This window comes from Hemiscyllium ocellatum, chromosome 19 (assembly GCF_020745735.1).
Source record: "Hemiscyllium ocellatum isolate sHemOce1 chromosome 19, sHemOce1.pat.X.cur, whole genome shotgun sequence".
Taxonomy (NCBI): Eukaryota; Metazoa; Chordata; class Chondrichthyes; order Orectolobiformes; family Hemiscylliidae; genus Hemiscyllium; species Hemiscyllium ocellatum.
In genome coordinates this window covers 31,040,619-31,061,119 of record NC_083419.1, presented here as the reverse complement: position 1 = coordinate 31,061,119, position 20,501 = coordinate 31,040,619, and the positions used below count along the sequence as shown (strand labels likewise).

At 37.3% G+C, this 20,501-nt stretch overlaps 1 protein-coding gene across 5 annotated transcripts in view; it reads right to left on the bottom strand.

The window, feature by feature from the left end:
- Positions 1 to 20,501, bottom strand: part of si:ch211-272n13.3 (ankyrin repeat domain-containing protein 26) — a 157,274-nt gene that overhangs the window by 53,253 nt on the left and 83,520 nt on the right. For 4 of the 5 annotated variants that reach the window (XM_060839792.1, XM_060839794.1, XM_060839795.1 and 1 more), the window contains 3 exons: positions 17,255 to 17,328; positions 8,690 to 8,973; positions 3,118 to 3,300 (listed from right to left, as the gene is read on the bottom strand). In XM_060839792.1, the coding sequence (XP_060695775.1) occupies positions 3,118 to 3,300; positions 8,690 to 8,973; positions 17,255 to 17,328 (541 nt within the window). The remainder of the gene's footprint in view (positions 1 to 3,117; positions 3,301 to 8,689; positions 8,974 to 17,254; positions 17,329 to 20,501) is intronic. The other variant, XM_060839797.1, reaches the window with a different exon arrangement.

Sequence of the window (20,501 nt, the reverse complement as noted above, 5' to 3'; positions counted from 1 at the left end):
AACCTCTGCCTTTACAACCCCTCTTGAAAAAAATAAAAAGGACAACATAACCTTGTTAAAGGGGCAGCACAGTCACAGCCAGTTCCGCCAGCAACATACATATTTCATGAATTTTTTTTAAAAACTTGAAAAAGATCGTTCCCTCAAATATCTTCCACTTTATCTTTCCAATCATAGCGGGAATGTTTCTCAAGCAATCAAAACATTCATCTATATTTGGTGCATCTCAAGATTTAATTCCTCCAGTATTCTGCTGTCTGCCTTACTATTCCTCTCAATTTTAGCTCATCCAAAACACTGCTCCATATATTAAATTTTATATCACTTAACACTGAATCATAAAACATTTTGGTGACACTCAGGTTCCACCTCTTTTAATGTCTTAAAGTTCAAATTTGTTATTCAGCTCAAGTACCCAGAAAATATCATTTTCACAACTGTGTAATTACATTACATAGTTTGGCTTTTTTCCAAGTTATCTTTAAACAAACATTCTCATTAAACAGCTCTTAGAAGTCATGACAACCCTTGTCGATTGTGGCTGTTATTTGGCTGTACCTACCTCACAAAAGAAATCACAAGAGAACTTTTAAACTTCAATGAATATTTCCAAGGGCAAACAAACACCTGACAATGGTTCCCCGGAGATGTGAATAGCCCAAAAAACTTGACAACAAGAATTATCTAAAGCCATAACTGAGACCTAACATAAATTCATCAGATTAAATCTAGGGTGAAAAAGATGTCTATGAGAAGAAAATAAGTAGAATGAGTCTATATTCTTTAGATTTTAAAAGAACTAGCTAATTTGAAGACGCCACAGAGAACAGGGTAATGAGGTTGGAACTCACTGTGAAGATCAGTAGCAAGACTGTGGTGCCAACATTTCTGGATGCAACACTAGCTAAGGTTTAGCCAACTAATTAGGGAGCAAATGTAGATGGAATAACATTTTTAAGTAGACCTAATGCGCATCTTCCCCAAACAGCAACCCTACCTAAAATGCTTACTCCTGTACTTCATTCTTCATACCAACTTCCCATCCGTCTACAGATTCGTTTGGTGATTTGTTTCTGACATTCAGCTTCAAACTTGTAGTTAGACAAAACCCTAGTGTGATCCTCTTCAAATTTTTCCTCTGTCTATCTTCTATGGCATGGTGGCACAGTGGTTAGCACTGCTGCCTCATAGCGTCAGAGACCCGGGTTTAATTCCCACCTCAGGCAACTATCTGTGTGGAGTTTGCACATTCTCTCCGTGTCTGCGTGGGTTTCCTCTGGGTGCTCCGGTTTCCTCCCACAGTCCAAAAAATGTGCAGGTTAGGTGAATTGGCCATGCTAAATTGCCCATAGTGTTAGGTGAAAAGGTAAATGTAGGGGAATGGGTATGGGTGGGTTGCTCTTCGGAGGGTCAGTGTGGATTTCTTGGGCTGAAGGGCCTGTTTCCATACTAAGTAATCTAATCTATTCCACACTCCATTGCTCTTGCTTCTTTGCAAACATCACTAGAGACAGCAGAGTTCAGAAGATGCCCCTACTCCATCTCCATTCCTACCATTGCAAAAGTATTGGAAATAAATGAGGTCTCAGTGAAGCTGACCTGCTGATAAATGTCACGCATTAAATTTAACATGCATTCATGTTGACCTGATGTGAGAAGCCACTGAAATATGACATAGGAACTAGGAGCAGGACTGGGCCATCTGGCGCTTCGACAGCATAGACAATGACGATTTAATATCATCTTTTCTTGACCGTTCAAATTCACATCTTTCAACTCATATAGATCCTTCACATATCATAACAGGTGTATACGAAGAGGAAGAAGACTTCTCAAAGGAAGTCACACATTCAAAGTTCACTTACATACAGTCCTCCAGCTCAAATGCACATGCCTTAGTAGCAGCAGCAAGGCAGGTCTTTGGATTCTCACAGAATTGCACACATCACAATTGGGCACTCATAAGTGGTAAAGAGAAAGAGTAATGGAGAGAGTCTACTTCCAAGAATTCAGGATGGTTCAAATTCTAGTCATTTGGGTGTAGATACTGATCACTGAGGACTGTTGAAATGAGCAACTTTTGAGCATCTGTATAAAATACATACAATGTTGTAAACTACCTCCACTGCACTTCAGCTGAAGGGGGTCAGATTGAAAGAGTCAGTCTCTCATGCTTTGATGTCTCAGCTGATGTCTATGTTCTTGCAAAAAGTGGCCAATTGCATGTAGAATCAGACACAACAGTTGACCAAGTGTATACTGCCCTTCACCAACAATCTGCACTCTTAAGAATTCCAGAAATACAAATCAAACCTTTAGTAAGTGTACACAGGATGAATTCAGAGAATGCATATAAGATTGCCTTCCCAATAAGTTATAATTTTAATGGACAGTGGAAACTGATTCAGTAGTAACTTTCAAAACAGAGTTAGATAGCTACTTGAGAAGCTAACATTTGCAGAGCTAGGCATAAGAAAACTAATTGAACTAACTTCAAAGAATATGCAGAAGTGAGATTTGTTGAACAGTTATATCACTGAATGATTCTACAATTTATTTCTGATGACAAAGGAACCATCTTTTGCTACAGGCACTGCACTGTAAAGTTCAAAGACAATATTTAATGCTTTTGGAAATCCACGTGGATCATTTACAGATCATAAGTATAGGTAATATACTTCAGTCATTCATATTGAATGTGTTCATATAAACAAATAAGCTCTGGGGGTGAATACCGAGCCCAAAGTAATTCCTGGTATTACTGCACACAAATCATTCTGCAGAAAATTGCTGAGAATCATGCACTTCTATTCCAGTTTTATAGATACCTTCAGAACTTCCCTGATTAAAAACAGGCCTGATTTTTTTCAGAGCTGTGTAATTGTATATGAGATTCCACGAGTGGCAATCAACAATCAAAACAAGAAACCTCTCTAAATAAGAATGGCTGACAGCCTAAGAACCTTCTATTGTGGTAAACATGGACAAAGTACAATTTCTACCAGTTCTTAATTTACTTTTGCCTTTATATTTGCTAAAATTAGCAAATGATAGCAATTTCAGCATTAGAATGTCCTGCTTGTCAATATTAGTACTTACAACATGAACATTAAGTACCTCACTTCATCTTGAGACATCTCGCTTGTAGTACTGTCAAAGACAGATAAGTCATCCCCATTCATTGCAGGTGTCTGTTGTAGTCTGACCAGTCTCTCAATGCTTTTCAATTCTTGATCAGCTTGCTTTGGCTGATTACATTGATGACTTTCATAATTCTCCTCATCTGTGCCCAAGACAGTCCTTTAAATAAAAATGTTTAACTTGTGTGCATGTGTGTATATATATCTATATACATACTTGAATGGTCTCCCACAGTATTTGCATATGAATTCATGTCGATTAGCTGTATCTTGCACTTTAAAGTGTGCACATAATCAAAGCAGAAAAATGTGTTGCTGGAAAAGCGCAGCAGGCCAGGCAGCATCCAAGGAGCAGGGGAATCGATGTTTCGGGCATAAGCTCTTCTTCAGGGATCATTCCTAAAGAAGGGCTTATGCCCGAAACGTCGATTCTCCTGCTCTTTGGATGCTGCCTGACCTGCTGTGCTTTTCCAGCAAAACATTTTTCAGCTCTGATCTCCAGCATCTGCAGTCCTCACTTTCTCCTACATAATCAAAGCAGTCTGCCGAGGCACCAGCAACCTGATATTTTTGAGCAGGTAACTTGCTCAAATAACAAATTCATTTCTGAAATATTACATTTGTAGCTGAGAATTTGAAAAAAGTGAGGACTGCAAATGCAATAAATCACCTGCAAATATCAACCAAAGCTAAGAAAAATTTAAACTTAACTTATTTTTCTTCACATTAACAGTGGAAAATTCTAACTCATAAAGTGACCTTGACCTTTTCTACCCAGGGAAAAATATGAAGTAAGAGTCATAGAGTAATGCAGTATGGAAACAGCTTTTTTGGCCCAATTCGTCCATGCCCACCAGGTCTCCTAAACTGAACTAGTCCTATTTGCCTGTGTTTGGCTCATATCCCTCTAAACTGAAAATGTGTTGCTGGAAAAGCGCAGCAGGTCAGGCAGCATCCAAGGAGCAGGAGAATTGACGTTTTGGGCATGAGCCCTTCTTCAGGAATGCTGCACTTTTCCAGCAACACATTTTCAGCTCTGATCTCCAGCACCTGCAGTCCTCACTTTCTCCATATCCCTCTAAACCTTTCCTATTCATGTATCTGTCCAAATGTCTTTTAAATAGTTTAATTGTACCCACCTCTACCACTTCCTCTTGCAGCTCGTTCCATATATGAACCACCCTGTGAAAGGATTTCTCCTCAGGTCCCTTTTAAATCTTTCTCCTCTCACCTTAAAAATATGCCCCCTAGTTTTCAATTGTCCCACCCTTTGCTATTCACCAATCCATGCTCCTCATGATTTTATAAACTTCTAAAAGATTACCCCTCAGCATCCTCCAGGTAAAAACGTCCCAGCGTATCCAGCCTCTTCTTTTAATTCAAACCTTCCACTATTGGTAACATTCTTGTAAATCTTTTTGCACTGTTTCCAGTTTAATAATATCTTTCCTATAGCAGAGTGAGCAGATTATACATAGTTCTTCAAATGTAGTTTTAAAAAATTAGTTAAGTATGAACAGATAAAATAAATTACTTCAGCCTGAAATTCTGAATAACCTATAGAAAAATTACATTTCAGCACAGTATAAGCCCATTCTGCCCAACTTGTCTGCATCAGCTTTCCAAAGGAGTATTTGACTTCATGTCATTATTTTATAAATAACTGCAACTCTAGCTCGAATGTCTTAATTGAGCCTGACTCTACTACACAATGTGTTTCAGATCATAATCGCTCATTGCATGACATTTTTCTTTCTCATTTTGCTTTTACCTCTGTGCCAAGTGGGAACAGTTTCTCCCTACATACTATCCAGATCTTTCAGATTTTTAATACATTTATCAAATCTCTGCATAGTCTCTCTTTTCCAATGCAAAAAATTTGATCATCACAAATCCATTTTCATTGCTGAAGTTCCTCATTCCTGTAAACATTCTTGTGAATCTTTTTTGCACTTGTCCCAGTGTTCACATCCTTCCTAAAGTATGGTGCCCAGAAATGGATTCAATAGGCTAGCTGATGCCAAATTAATGTCTTTTACAAGTTCAAATAAACTCCCTGCTCTTGTAATCTATGTCCCTACTAATAAAGCCGAAGATACTGTATTGTATCAACTGCATTCTCAACCTGTCTTGCTATGTTTATGCACAAATACACACACAGTGTACACCCTACTGCTGCATTCTCCTTAGCTTCCAATCTTTGGATTATTTTGTCACATACTTCCTACCAAAATGAATCATCTAATTTCTTTGCAAAGGACTTTATCTGCCACCTATCAATGCATTGTATCAACCTGTCAATTTTCTTTTCAAGTTTTACACTATCGTTCTCCCAGTTTACAACGTCTCCAAGTTATGCATAATCAGAAAATATTATTCCCTGTGCACTAAGACCTAGGCCATCAATATACTATCAGGAAAAACAAGGGTTCTGACACTGACCTTTGGGGAACTCCATAACAGATTGACTTCCAGCCAACAAAATACCTACACTGTTTTCTGTAAATCAGCCAAATTCATATCCATGATTCCACTGTCCCTTTTGTTCCACGAGCTATAAATTTGCTCACAGACTGTTGTGTGGCACCGTATCAAGTGTCTTTTGTAATCTATGTACACTACAGCAATATCAATTCCCGAAACAACCTGTCTGTTGCCCCTTCAAACAAAAACTACAGCAAATGAGTAAAATAGGCTTTTCCCTTCAAGAAATGTTGGCTCTCCTTAATTAAGGGGTTGTTTCTTCTTGCAACTAATAGTTTTGTCCCAAATTCTTGTATCTAGAAGTTTCTTTCCAGTGAAGCTAAAGTAACTGGCTCATGAATTCTGGTCATATCTTTACAAAGGTGTAACTTTTGCCATTTTCCACTCCTCTGGCACAACTGCGGAGGGCAAAGAAAACTGTAAATTTACTACCAATGCTTCTGCAGTAGTCAAATTATCCTTGGATACATCACATTTCTTCCCACTGCTTTATCAACTTGAAGTACAGATAACCTCATCAACTGTACTTTAGTGCATCAATTATTTCCGTTTTCACCTGACCCTTGTAGCGCCTTCTTTCTTGATAAAGAAAAATGCAAATTATTCATTTACTACCTCGGCGCTAACCTATGTGTATACCCATGTTCTGGTCCCTAATTGCTCCAATGACACACACATATATATATATACACACACACACACACCATCCTTTCACCAACATTTCACTCGTTATGCCGAGAGAATAATTTGTGATTCCTCTTTATGTTAGTTGCAAGTCTCTTTTCATACTCCCTCTTTGTTTCGCTGATTGATTTTTCACCCTCTTGCTGAACCTTCTATAGTCAGCCTCATTCACAATATTTTTTTCTACTAGTTGCTTGTCATTAGCATGTCCTTTATATCTTATTTGCCATCCAAGGAGCACTACATTTGTTTTGCCTTTCCTTTTTAAGTGAATGTACATAGTTTGGGCACAGTCAATCCATTCAGCTACCATTTTCGCTGCCAAACTTTAACTTCAATTTACTCGGACCAAGCCCATTCTGATCTCATTAATTTTTATCCCCCAGTTAATTAATCTTCCTCTGGATTGCTCTTTGTAGTTTTACATAATCAGGCAAAATCTTATGAAACAACAATCACTGTTCCCTAAATATTCTAATACTGAAACTTTATTTACTTAGCCTACCTCATTCTCTAGAACCAGGTCTAGTAGTGCCTCCTTTCTTATTGAGGCTGAGAAATTCCATGAAGTGTAGGAATGAGTGGAGACATGGTAATCTTTGTTAATGTAAATAGATCCTCCTCCAAGGACTAACTGGACAAATGAGGCTGGAATGGATCACGTAGCACAGGGAGAACAAGAAGAGGGCAGCTATCAAGACATTTGGAAGACAGGATGAGCAAACTTTTAATATTCCGTCTGAATGTCTGAATATACTTGGCAGCAGCATCTTTGAGAAAAGATTTTCCAAGCCTGGGCGACACGGTGGCACAGTGGTTAGCACTGCTGCTTCGCAGCGCCAGAGACCCGGGTTCAATTCCTGCCTCAAGCAACTGTCTGTGTGGAGTTTGCACATTCTCCCTGTGTCTGCGGGGGTTTCCTCCGGGTGCTCTGGTTTCCTCCCACAATACAAAAACATGCAGTTCAGGTGAACTGGCCATGCTAAATTGCCTGTAGTGTGAAGGGGTAAATTAGGGAAATGGGTGTGGGTGGGTTGCTCTTCGGAAGGTCGGTGAGGACTTGGTGGGCCAAAGGGCCTGTTTCCACACTGTAAGTAATCAAATCTAATCTAATCAAGCCATATAGTTATCTAAGTTCCTTTCAATTCATTCATGGAAAATTCATGATGGCAGTCTGAGGGGATTGGAGTGGAAGTGAGACAAATCAGTTAGAAGAAAAATATAGAAAGCAAATTTTAAAACCCTGAAAGGGAGCATACACATTTAATGTCTTAGAAGCAGAAAACTGGCATACATTCAAAACAGATATCAGATTTAATTTACACACAGATCACTGTTAGAAACACACAAATTCAGACACAGAAATGCATACGTACACTTATCCCTACTTTGCGACTATTTTTCAAAGTACTTTTAGTAATATATTAAAGACTACCGCTACTGGTATATGCATTAATATTTGGAAAACTTAATCTTTCAATTCCTATCGTGTCCACAAAAGCTTTGTTTCTCGATGCCAAGCCATTTGGTAAGATTTTGGTTCACTTTCTTCAATTCAGCACTATTTTATAAATTCACAAACGATAAGCTAGTGCAAGAAATGGAAAATCTCATTAGCTTAGTAGCATTGGGGTTAAGGCATAATATGGCAACATAGTATCAAGTACTCAGGTCACATGTAACAGAAAGACCTGCAAAGTTAAGGCGAAATTAAGATTTTTGTCAAAAAAAGAGTTCTAAGACCCAACCCAAACAAATCCCACTTTTCTCAACAGAAAATATTTTAAAAATAAACATTCTGATACTAATAGTTATAGTACATACATTTTGTCATAAACTTAAATTTTATATTATTTCTTTTCTTTACAGATTATTATTTTCATAGTAAAACAAACTTTGAAACCATTTATTTTATTTTCCTATTGGTGCCTACTGTCTAGATTTAAAAGCTGATCTTTTGACTTAAAGTCCAAACTGCGTAAAATGACCTGGCCTTATCTTTAAATTAATCATGTTAAATATTTAAACATTGGCAAGGCATTCCATTACATGGAACATGCTTATAGTTTGAAAAGTACAAGAAGGGTTCAATTAATTTTTAAACTAAAACAGAAGCTACTATCTACAAAGTGTTAGCATATCACTTTAAAAAAAAACACGCAACACATTGTATCAATGTGCACAACTATCAAAACGATGATGTATGTTACACATAAGGCTTGTCTTTTCGAAATGAATCTGAAGCAGTAAAACAACTGGGGGATTCTAACAGAAAATTACACTGCAGCTGTTAAACAATGTCATATTTTCTCTAAACATTGACACTAAATATCTATAGACTTATTATTAAAGCATAAAATCATACAGTACAATTAACTCACCCTTTGAAAACAGGTTTTCTGTCTTTATTAATCAAGTTTTGCCTTTGCTTTTCTTTGTCCAACTTTGAAGTTACATTGGTTTGTAACTGTTTCAATGAATCGCCATGCTCCTGAGCCAACTTCAAATCTAATCTTTCATTATTTTGGTGTTGGATAGATTTCTCATGTGGTATGTTTTGCTTTATGCTCCAGTTGTTCTCATTTTCCTCTAATTCAGAATTACCTAATTTATCATAGTTGTTTCTTTCTTGATTTTGAAAATGTTTATTTTTTTCTTCTTCAACCTGAAAACAAAATAGGGTTTTTAATGGTCCAGCTCTTTCTTAGTTGCCAAAAATCAGTCTTTAAAGTATTACTAAAGTAATGCTAGTGAGATTATACTGAATATCAGTTTCACAAATTTACTGTACTTTGCAATCAGCATCTACTCTAGATGTAGTCATTGAATTCACAGTTTAATTTCCACTTTGTGGAGTTTACAGTAAATAAATTTCTTTGCCATGTACCAACACACAGAGCTTTAGCTCCAGCCCAAGTAATCACCTCAAAAAGATTTTTATTTCATGCTTTTTTAAAAAAAAAGATACATCATGTGACCCAAAGAAATCTTCTGCACAATTAGGTATTATAATGTACTAGAACAGTATTCCAGAAAATACCTCTAAATTTGCAGGCAAACAAAACAGCCTTGAAATTACATCAAGAAATACTGTTGTAACCCAAATTTGGCGCCTCACGAATGAGCAAAAACATTAACCGGTTTAAAACTATATCTCAAATACTTCCAAATTCAGGTATAACCATAAAAAATGTCTAGATTTCAATAACAATTTAAAATCCTACTTTTGGCACTTTAAAAGTTACAGGGATGGATTTTCTGTTAAGGCAAATCCAGCAAAACGCATTCACATTGTGACCTATGCCCTACCAGTACTGCTTGGGGAGTTACCCCCACTAAACACATTTGGGCAAGCCTGAATGTAAATTCTTTATGAATAAGTACATTTAGTGTAAATCAATTGTTGTTGTTGGGGGAGATGCCCAGATGTGAAGTATGACCATAACTTACTGGAATTTAAAGTGTTACAAATTATTTTCATTTGATAATGCTCAGGTTAAGTTAGTACTTTGATGGAAATTCATCAGACATGCTCCTGTGCACACAGATCTTTTCTCATAATGGCAATGTTCTTATCGTTTCTTTAATTTGTTGGTAGGATATGGGCACTGTGGATTATCCAAACCTAACTGTCCTTGAGCTTAATGGTTTTCTAAGCCATTTCAGGTAGCAGTTAACAGTCAACCACATTGCTGTGCATTTGGAGTACCACGTAGATTAGACTAGATAAAGGTGGCAGATTTCCTTCGCTAAAAGGATATTACTGAACAAGATAGATACTTATGACAATCAATAGTTGTCGTTGGGCTAATTTTTAATTACAGATCTTTATTGAACTCATTCTATTATTTATCATGGTGGGATTTGAATCCATTTCTTTGGAACACTCTGGAATACTAGCCCAGTTACTTCTGCAATACTGCCACCTGGTCGATTATTTTGATAGTTTCATTCTGTCCTTTTTTTCCTGTCTGTTTATAGGGGAAATATTCAAATTTGAGAAGAGTTATTTAAATAAAATTTCTACCAATCACTGCATACTCAACTAAGGGCAAAAGTGCTATTTTAGCATTTGCATCATGATCTGAATTGGCATCCATTTGGAATAACTGGTTCTAGGTAAGCTAAAAACAATTCCATGTTTACAAAACAAAAACATTAACCTAAGAGAGAAATCATAAAAGGTAGAAATGTCTACTTTAATCTGAAGTAAAAGGGTGTGATGGTGACATAAAAACAAATAATTGATGAAAGAACAGGGAAAAGGTCAATTACGGCAAAGATAAAAACATAGAAACGCAAGATACGGTATCAAGTACACAGTCAGGGTTCATTCCAATACATAAAATAGAAACATTATTTCAAAATAAACACACATGCACAACTGCAGTATGTTTCTTTTTATACCAAGCTACCATTACTTACTGGATTTTCCAAATATTATACCAAATAATAGTGCCACACAGGAGGCAAACTGTACTTGACCAAACACTAAGTTTCTTCCCCCCATGACACAGCATGAAGTTTTCTGTAACTTCACCAGTCAGCAACAGACATCATTTTATCTTGCTCAGCCATATATATTGCAATTTTTGTGCAAACAATCTTCAATTCTGGCATGGAAATAATTATGGTTTTATCATCATCATCAAAAGTCAACAGATTTAATATTGGAAAAGTAAACAACAATCTAAAAAGGAATTGATTGCTGGGCCTCTTACTGAGATATTTGTTTCATCCATAGTCACAGGTGAGGTGCCAGAAGACTGGAGGTTGGCTAACATGGTGCCACTATTTAAGAAAGGTGGCAGGGACAAGCCAGGGAACGATAGACCAGTGAGCCTGACGTCGGTGGTGGAAAGTTGCTGGAAGGAATCCTGAGGGACAGGATGTACATGTATTTGGAAAAGCAAGGACTGATTAGGGATAGTCAACATGGCTTTGTGTGTGAGAAATTATGTCTCACAAACTTGATTGATTTTTTTGAAGTAACAAAGAGGATTGAGGAGGGCAGAGTGGTAGGCATGATCTAAATGGACTTCAGTAAGGTATTCAACAAGGTTCCCCATGGGAGACTGGTTAGCAAGGTTAGATCTCATGGAATACAGGGAAAACTAGCATTTGGACACAGAACTGGCTCAATGGGAGAAGACAGTTGTGGTGGTGGAGGGTTGTTTTTCATACTGGAGGCCTGTGAAGAGTGGAATACCACCAGGGTCGGTGTTGGGCCCACTACTTTTCCTCATTTATGTAAATGATTTGGATGTCAGCATAAGGGGTATAGTTAGTAAGTTTGCAGATGACACTAAAATTGGAGGTGTAGTGGACAGTGAAAAAAGGTACCTCAGATTACAACGGGATCTTGATCAGACTGGCAAATGGGCTGAGGAGTGGCTGATGGAGTTTAATTTAGATAAATGTGAGGTGTAGCATTTTGGAAAGGCAAATCAGAGCAGGAATTATACGCTGAACGGTAAGGTCCTCGGGAGTGTTGCTGAATAAAGAGACCTTGAAGTGCAGGTTCATAGCTCCTTGAAAGTAGAGTCACAGGTAGAAAGGATAGTAAAGGCGGCGTTTGGTATGATTTCCTTCATTGGTCAGAGTACTGAGTACAGGAGTTGAGAAGTCACATTGCAGCTGTACAGGACATTGGTTGGGCCACTTTTGGAATATTGCATGCAATTTTGGTCTCAATTCTATCAGAATGATGTTGAGAATCTTGAAAGGGTTCAGAAAAGATTTGCAAGGATGGGGCCAGGGTTGCAGGATTTGAGCCTCAGGGATAGGTTGAATAGGCTGAGGCTGTTTTCCCTGGAGTGTTGGAAGCTCAGGGGTGACCTTACAGAGGTTTATAAAATCATGAGGGGTATGGATAGGGGAAATTGGACAAGGTTTTTGCCCTGGGATGAGGGAGACCAGAACTAGAGGGCATAGGTTTAGGGTGAGAGGGAAAGATATAAAAGTGTCCTAAGGGGCAACCTGTTCACGCAGAAGGTGGTGTGTGTGAGAAATGGGCTGCCAGAGGAAGTGGTGGAAGCTAGTTCGATTGCAACATATAAAAGGTATCTGGATTGGTATATGAATAGGAAGGATTTGGATGGATATGGGCCAGGTGCTGACAGGTAGGACTAGATTGGATTGGAATATCTGGTCGGCATGGGACAAGTTGGACCGAAGAGTCTGTTTCTGTGCTATACATCTGTATGACTCTAGTTTAGCGTAATGCAAGTAAAATCACAATTAGTTCCACTTTCTCTTTCCTGTAATTCAACACTTTTACCTAACTTGATTATTAAAAACTTATACTGCAGAAAGCAAACTATCATTTCCTTTCTCAGCACAATGGGAATGCAACAAGTTGGAAAGTCATATTACCAGAAAACCAAATATTAGTTTAATGCACACTACTTCCTGTCAAAGTAATTGAAATGAGGAAATATCAAAGGCAAAATTGGAGTGCTTACAAACATAATGGGGGACTACTAGGGAAACATCTACCTCTTTTTGTAGCTGTGCTTTCTTTTCCTCCAAAGCCAGGAATACTACTTTCAGCATTCCTACCTCATTCTTAAATCGCTGCATATCTCCCTCTAATTCTTCATCCAAGTAAGGTCCAGCAGCTACTCCAGAAGACAACTGGATACTTCTTGGACTGTGCTCCAAGTCATCAATTTGTGCCTTTAGATTTCTTACATTAAGATGAGGTGTACAGTTGACCACATCTTTCCTTCTTGTTGATGAATACTTAACCAATTCTGTACTATGCTTCAGAGGTTTTTCTGAAAAATCAGGGTTCTTGTTAGAAGAATTTGCTTTATCAGTGCCAGAATGTAATTTAAGCGAATCATCGTCCGCATCAGAGTCTATATCAGTAACATAACCAACGACATCAGTTTCTTGTTCCCTTAACATGGACAATTCCACCTTTTTTACATGGTCTTCTTTAGCTGTCTCCCATTTCAACTCTTTTGACTCAGTAACTTCCTGAGGTGTGCAAGCATGTTCAGAGCTATTTTCATCATTATTTACTGCTAGTTTTGATTCAGTCATTCTATGGAATGTTTGCTGCTCATCTCTCCCATCTGTTGGCTCTGTGCACAGATCTTCAAATTCCTTTTGCTCTGGAATTAGATGAAGTGCTTTGCAGTCATATTCATCACATCTACGCTCCTCTTCTTCTATAACAGTGTCTTCATTATTCTTAAAATCTGCAATTACAACTTCTTGATCAGATTCATTGCTCACGTATTTTCCACTAAAATCTTCTGAATATTCCATATTAGTTGCATCATTCTTACTCTGTCGAAGTTCTTCAAACCTTTGCTTCAACTCAAGTGTCAAATTTTCTAGATGTGATGCTATTTCCTCCTTTCCTTTTTCAATCCAGACTTTTAAATATTTTTTCTCCAAAGCCGGTCTACTCATTTCATTTATCCCCATACCTGCAGCAGCATTCTCCCTACTATCAAAATCAGGCTCTTCATGCAAGTTGACTTCTTCAGCCTTCTGTTGAGAAACCAAAACTCCTTCATGGGTTTGACTTGTAAATTGTGACCTCTTGGTAGGCAATTTGTCATCGACACTGGTTGTTTCTAAAATATTTTTATCCTTGTGAAAGCATGCGAAACAGGTAAAGAGAAATCATGCATCATTACCAAATGATCAGTATGCACTGGATTATAAAGAAAAACACATACTTCATAATAATTAATAAAGTAGTACATTAGATTTATGAACAAAGAAATACCGCCCATAACATTCAATACATCTATTACTTTGCAACCTTGGGAACGTGATACATACATTAACAAAATGTTTCATGATGAATTAGAGATACATGAAGTACTTCAATATGAGACACTGGGAATTGAGTTTGATTACTTCTCAATTGATTTCTATCATTTGTACTATTATCTTCAAATCCAATAACAGTACTTTGCATAATACTGTCATGACAATGATATGCCAATTTATTTCAGCTGTATGGAACATTTCTTTATTCTGTAGTCTACATTTATAATTGTGTGGCTGCCTTCTTTATACAGCTCAAGGGCAACCTCGATTATCCAAACAACACCAGCAGGGAATATTTTGTTCAGATAACTTATTGTTTGGATAACTGAATCTTCAGATCACACACTTTACCCAAGCATCGAGACCTTGAGAGCTTGTTTGGATAATCTGAAATTCGGATAATCAATGTTTGGATAACAGATGTTGTACTGTATATTATACATGTTGAAAATTAGTTAAATGTGACAAGTGGAATATTTTTTAAACATACAATTGAAAACATATTCTGACGATTCATTGCTTCCCCTATTTCTATTTAATTTTAGAAGAATAAACCTAAATTTGATTAATAATTTACTTGTATATGTTGAATTCACGGTATTAATTCATACTTCTGGATAGAACTAGATTTGTGATCATATCATAGGTCAGCAATTCTTTCAAGAATCATTTAACAGTCGCCTCTGGTGATAATGAATAAAGCCATTCTAATATCTCACCGTTGCAAAAATTATAAAGTCAATAATTCAATGAATATTGGTCACCAAAATGAAGTCAAAAGTATTTCAAAGCAGAAGTTTTTTTTAAAAGGATGTACAATAAAATGTAAAAGCAACCACTTCATAGTTTTAATTTTTAATAACAACATAAACACCTAGTGTCTTCATTTGACTTACTGCAGTACTGTGTGACATCAGAATTGGTTGGCCCTCAAATAATCAAAAAACCTAATCATAATGAAGAATTGGACCCAAATTATTTCAGAAACTCTTGCATATGTCCTTCTCAAGTCAGCCGCCAATATGCACAGTGCACATGATATTATTAAGCAGTTCTTATTACTTAATTCTGAAAAATTGCTAATTCTGAAAAAAAATGTTGCAGTACAAATAAAATCAAGAAAATGTACACCTGGGGTGTACCCTTCCACTACAAAGTTTATGATTAGATTTCCTACAGTGTGGAAACAAGCCCTTCAACCCAACAAGCCCACATAGACCCATTCCCCTACATTTACCCGATTAATGCACCTAACAGTACGAGCAATTTAGCATGGCCAATTCACCTGACCTGCACATCTTTGGATTGTGGGAGGAAACCGGAGCACCAGGAGGAAACCCACACCAACATAGGGTGAATGTGCAAATTCCACACAGACAGTTGCCCGAGTTGGGAATTGAACTAGGAGCCTGGCGCTGTGAGGCAACAGTGCTAAGCACTGAGCCACCATGCTGCCCAATTGTGTATGTAAAACAGCAATAAAATATTAGTAAAATCAAATAAGTATTGCATGAAAAGGTAAACGTAGTGGATTAATGTTGACGAAAAGACGCTTGGGTCACTCACTGATCCTCCTGTTCGGTATCTCAGTCGTAGAGTTATAAAGAACTGAAAATCCTTCCGTCTAATTCGTCCATGCTGACCAGATATCCTAAACTGATCTCATCCCAGTTACCAGTATTTGATCCATATCCCTTTAAACCTTCCGATTCAGGTATTCATTCAGATGATGTAAATGATGTAGTTTTACCCACCTCCCCACTTCGTCTGGCAGCTCATTCCATATATGCATCACCCTCTATCTTCCAGGCTTCCTCCCTCTTAATTGCAGCCCTTCTCACTGTCATTCACTTAATCTCTCTCATCCACATCAAATGTTTGAGAGAGGGGAATTGCAGTGCAAGGATCAGGAACCAGGAGGTAAGAAGAAACAGTAGGTTATGAAGAATTAATAGGATTCTTTGGGATAATTAAGTTAAAGGAAATCAATATGCTTTCACTATGAACATCATAGTTCAAGAATATCAGGAAGCATGGCTTCAGTTGTCATGCCTATTTAGGAATGCATTGGGATAGCTGCAGTGATGAATTAAAGTACAGAGGAATATCAGTAACTAACACGTTCCTATTGTTTAGATCAGAGTGGTGCTGGAAAAGCACAGCAGGTCAGGCAGCATCCGAGGAGCAGGAAAATCGACGTTTCGCGCAAAAGCCCTTCATCAGGAGTAGAGGCAGGAAGCGTCCAGAGTGGAGAGATAAAAGCCTATCTTCCAAATTTCTTTGTACTTTATGTACAAAATACTTAATTATTTAGATTGAGAAATAAACTAAAAAAAGTTACGTGGCCTGATTAAAATTTTCCAATATCCCCACTGCCAATTGCTATTTTTCTAGATAAACAGGACACCCACTTGGTGGCAAATGGAATGTAAATACAGTAAGTTCTCATAATTCATTCAAACCATAACGGTCTTATGACACTAACATAATATGATGTTACATTTTCTGAACTAAGACAATTTTTTTTTAAAAAGTTAGTTAGCAAGCATCCTCCTTGTAGTTAATGAATAGAAACAAATATTGGAATGCCAATTCTTAGGAAGTGCAATGCAAGTAAAGATTCAGTGAATGTACATCTGTGAACCTAGATGCATCACAAGTAGCAATTACTGAAAAGCTAGTTTGTAACTTGAATAGTAAGGAAAATAGTGATAAGAGAGAAGCCCCTTTGTAGATGTTGCAGTTGGTTAGCAAAATTTATTGTCTATTTGAGAGTTTTGCCAATATTACTTTCAAGTCTCAGTTGGTGATCATGGTAAAAATCAACTCTACAATTCTTTAATTGCCTCACTATTTAAAATTGCACTCAACTATTAATTTGGCAGGTTCAATCAATGCCAGCTTGTGCATTTGTTTTAAGGTATGGAGTTTATAACAAGTTACAAACAATGCACTGTTTCTGGATTGAAAATGCTACACCTATATTGAGCTAACATAATTAGAAACTTTTGTGAATTGTATTTAATTACTGGATGATTTATTTCAAGTAAACCATACAGCGTTTTAATTTTTTAAGAAAATCATTTTGCATTAAAAAATTCAGTAAAATGCAAAACTAAATTTACTATCACAGTCATTCATGAATATCTCACCTTCTCCATATTCCAGTCATAGTTCTCTTTTTCATTATCTTCATCTTTCAATAGAGATATTTTCAGATCGGACTCTGAAGATACATTTACAAATTTATTAGTAGCTTAATAGATACATTTCTTAAGAGGTGCATAAATTTCCTTAGTCAATACTGTAACAAATTGTGATTGAAACAAGCACAATTGAGAAATCAGATGTTTCACCATTTTTCAGCAATTGTGACAAGCAAGTACTCTGCATCCCATAGTTGATATAAGTGCATGGACAAAATTGGCAGATTGTCTGTTTGTGTTAGTAAGAAATATGTTTTAGTAAGCACCATAAGGCCAATATTCAACTCACAGCTATCAAATTCTGACAAAAATGATTAGCTTTCCCTTTGACAAAGGAAAGATGAGTGAAGATCACGTGTTTCTTTATATTTTGTTGGCTAAGATCAAATCAGAGGAAAACTACATCTGGTGCTTAGCACAAATTGGAAAGTTATAAAATCCTATGAAATTTCTTTAATTCCATCAAATGATCCCACAGAAAATACCATCAATATGATAACATTAGAAAAACAATTATGCAATATCCTGTTGTTTCAACAAAAATAAAAGTTGTGCCTATCAGTACATAAATTTTACTATGTTGAAGTAAGTAGTTAGAAAAACATAAAATGCTTGGTATAACTATCTTTAATGTTTTTCGTTCTCCACAGGTGATACCAGACCAGCGAAGTACAGTCATAAAATCATAGAGATGTATAACACGGAAACAGATCATTCAATCCAACTCATCCATGCTAACCAGTTATCCTAACCAAATCTAGTCCCATTTGCCAGCACTTGATCCATATCACTCGAAAACCTTTCTATTCACATAACCATCCAGATGCCTTTTAAATGCTGTAATTGTATAAGCCTCCACCACTTCTTCAGACAGCTCATTCCATACACGCACCACCCTATGCATGAAAAAACTACCCCTTAAGTCCCTTTTATATCTTTCCCCCCTCACCCTAAACCTATGCCTTTAGTTCTGGACTCACCCACCCCAGAGAAAAGACTGTCTATCTATCCTTTACATGCCCCTAATGATTTTATAAACCTCTATAAAGGTCACCTCTCAGCCTCTGACGCTCCAGAGAAAACAACCCCAGCCTAATCAACCTCTCCCTACAATTCAAGTCCTCCAACATGGGCAACGTCCTTTACTAAATCTTTTCTGAACCCTTCCAAGTTTCACATCTTTCCGATAGGAAGACCGGAATTGTATGCAATATTCCAAAAATGGCCTAATCAATGCCCTGTACAGGAACAACATGATCTCCTAACTGCTATACAAAATGCTCTGACCAATAAAGGAAAGCATACCAAAAGCCTTCTTCACGATCCTAACTATCTGTGACTCCACTTTCAAGAAACTGTGAAACTGCACTCGAGGATCTCCTTATTCAGCAACACTCCCTAGGACCTTACCATTAACTGTATAATTCCTGCTCTGATTTGCTTTTCCAAAATACAGCATTTCGCATTTATCTCAATTAAACTCCATCTGCCAATCCTCAGCCCATTGGCCCATTTAATCAAGATCCTGTTTTAGTCTGAGGTAACCTTCCAAAATTTCTGCACCCACTCTGGCACTAGGGAGGCAACACTCCATTTAGATTTTTGGCTGCTGGCTGCAGAAATGTCTGTCTGTGCTTCTAACTAGACAGTCCCTTACCACATTCGTTCACTTGGAACCTGACATACCCCTCATTACTCTAGAACTTGTCTCAATACCAGAAACTTGACTGTTCGTGCTACATTCCCTTGAGAGTCCATCACCCCCTACATTTTCCAAAACAGAATACTTGTTTGAAATAGGGGGAGCCACAGAAGACTCTTTTGCTACCTGCCTACCTCTCCTACCTTTCCTGGATTTAAGCCATCTGACAGTATCCGCAGCTTTTCTCTCCTCTCATAACTGCCATCCATCACACCCCCAGCTCTTAAAAATTCCTCATTGCCTCTCACTGTCGCTCCTCTTGATCCAGGCGATATGACAGGATTCACAACCAAAGACACTTCCTACAGACAATCATCAATAACATGGAAACTCTCCCTAAACTCTCACATCCAACAAGAGCAGCATATCACTCTACTAAAGGCCATCTTCATTCCTTCACAATCTATAGATCTAAAAAATAGCACTGCCTTTTTGCTAAAAAAAAAATGCTCCAGGCTAACTTAGTGCTTACGGTTTATATTTTGAAAATTAAATCAAGAGACAGATTTCAATAAAACATATAGTCAAGGAAGAACCCATTCTACTCACTACTGCAGACTTACAACAAGGTTACATGTTAAAAATTATACATTTATCTGTTCCTCCTGTGAGCTCTCCCACACAGGTTCCTCCAAGGTCAGCTGTGAATTTCGCTGTTTGTTAATTTTTCCCAGACGCACTCGGATGCCCAGAGATACACAAAGTCAAACAGTAAAGGCAGAAACTGTGCAGATTCACTGCTATGCCAGTTGACAGTGTAGGTTTCTTTCTATCGTGCCCCAATGACCATGTGGTTGCTGCCTTTTGTCTGTCTTTCTCACTTTTAAAAGTGCCATTGGTTTGACTTTTTTTTCTCCAAAATTTCAAAACAATGCAACAGCATATAAAACAATAATTGCTGCTCCTGGAATTTGAGGAAATCACCTCCAACACCTAAAATACCTCAAAGAAAAGTACTTCCAGCATTTCTAGCATCCTCAGTGTTTTGCTTCACTATCTCACCAAAAGTGAATTAGTTGCATTTCTTCATTCTATTCCATATTTGAATGTACTTTAAATTGAGTCATACCACTGCTTCAAGATCAAAAGCAACAAGAATAAATCAGTCCCTTGAACCTGCTCTCTCACTCAGGGCCAATCTTGTGCCTTAACCCAACCTTCTTGTTTATTCCCTATAATTATTTGACTCGAAGCAGCCAAAAATCTGTCCATCTCATCCGTGAATGCCCTTGACAATGGAGCATCCATGCCAAAAATCACAACTTCACATCAAAGAATTCTGAAATGACTTCTCACTTGTCCTGAGACTATGATCCTAATCTTACTCAACATTATATGATGTAATTTCAAGATGTTTTAAAATTCCAACTGCATAATACTGTAGGTATTTTTTGATTGTATTCAAACACTTGTCTCACAATTCAGTAATCAAAGTCTGTGACCACTTATTTACTTCTTGAGATTACCTTATAATGAAACAAATTGATTTTA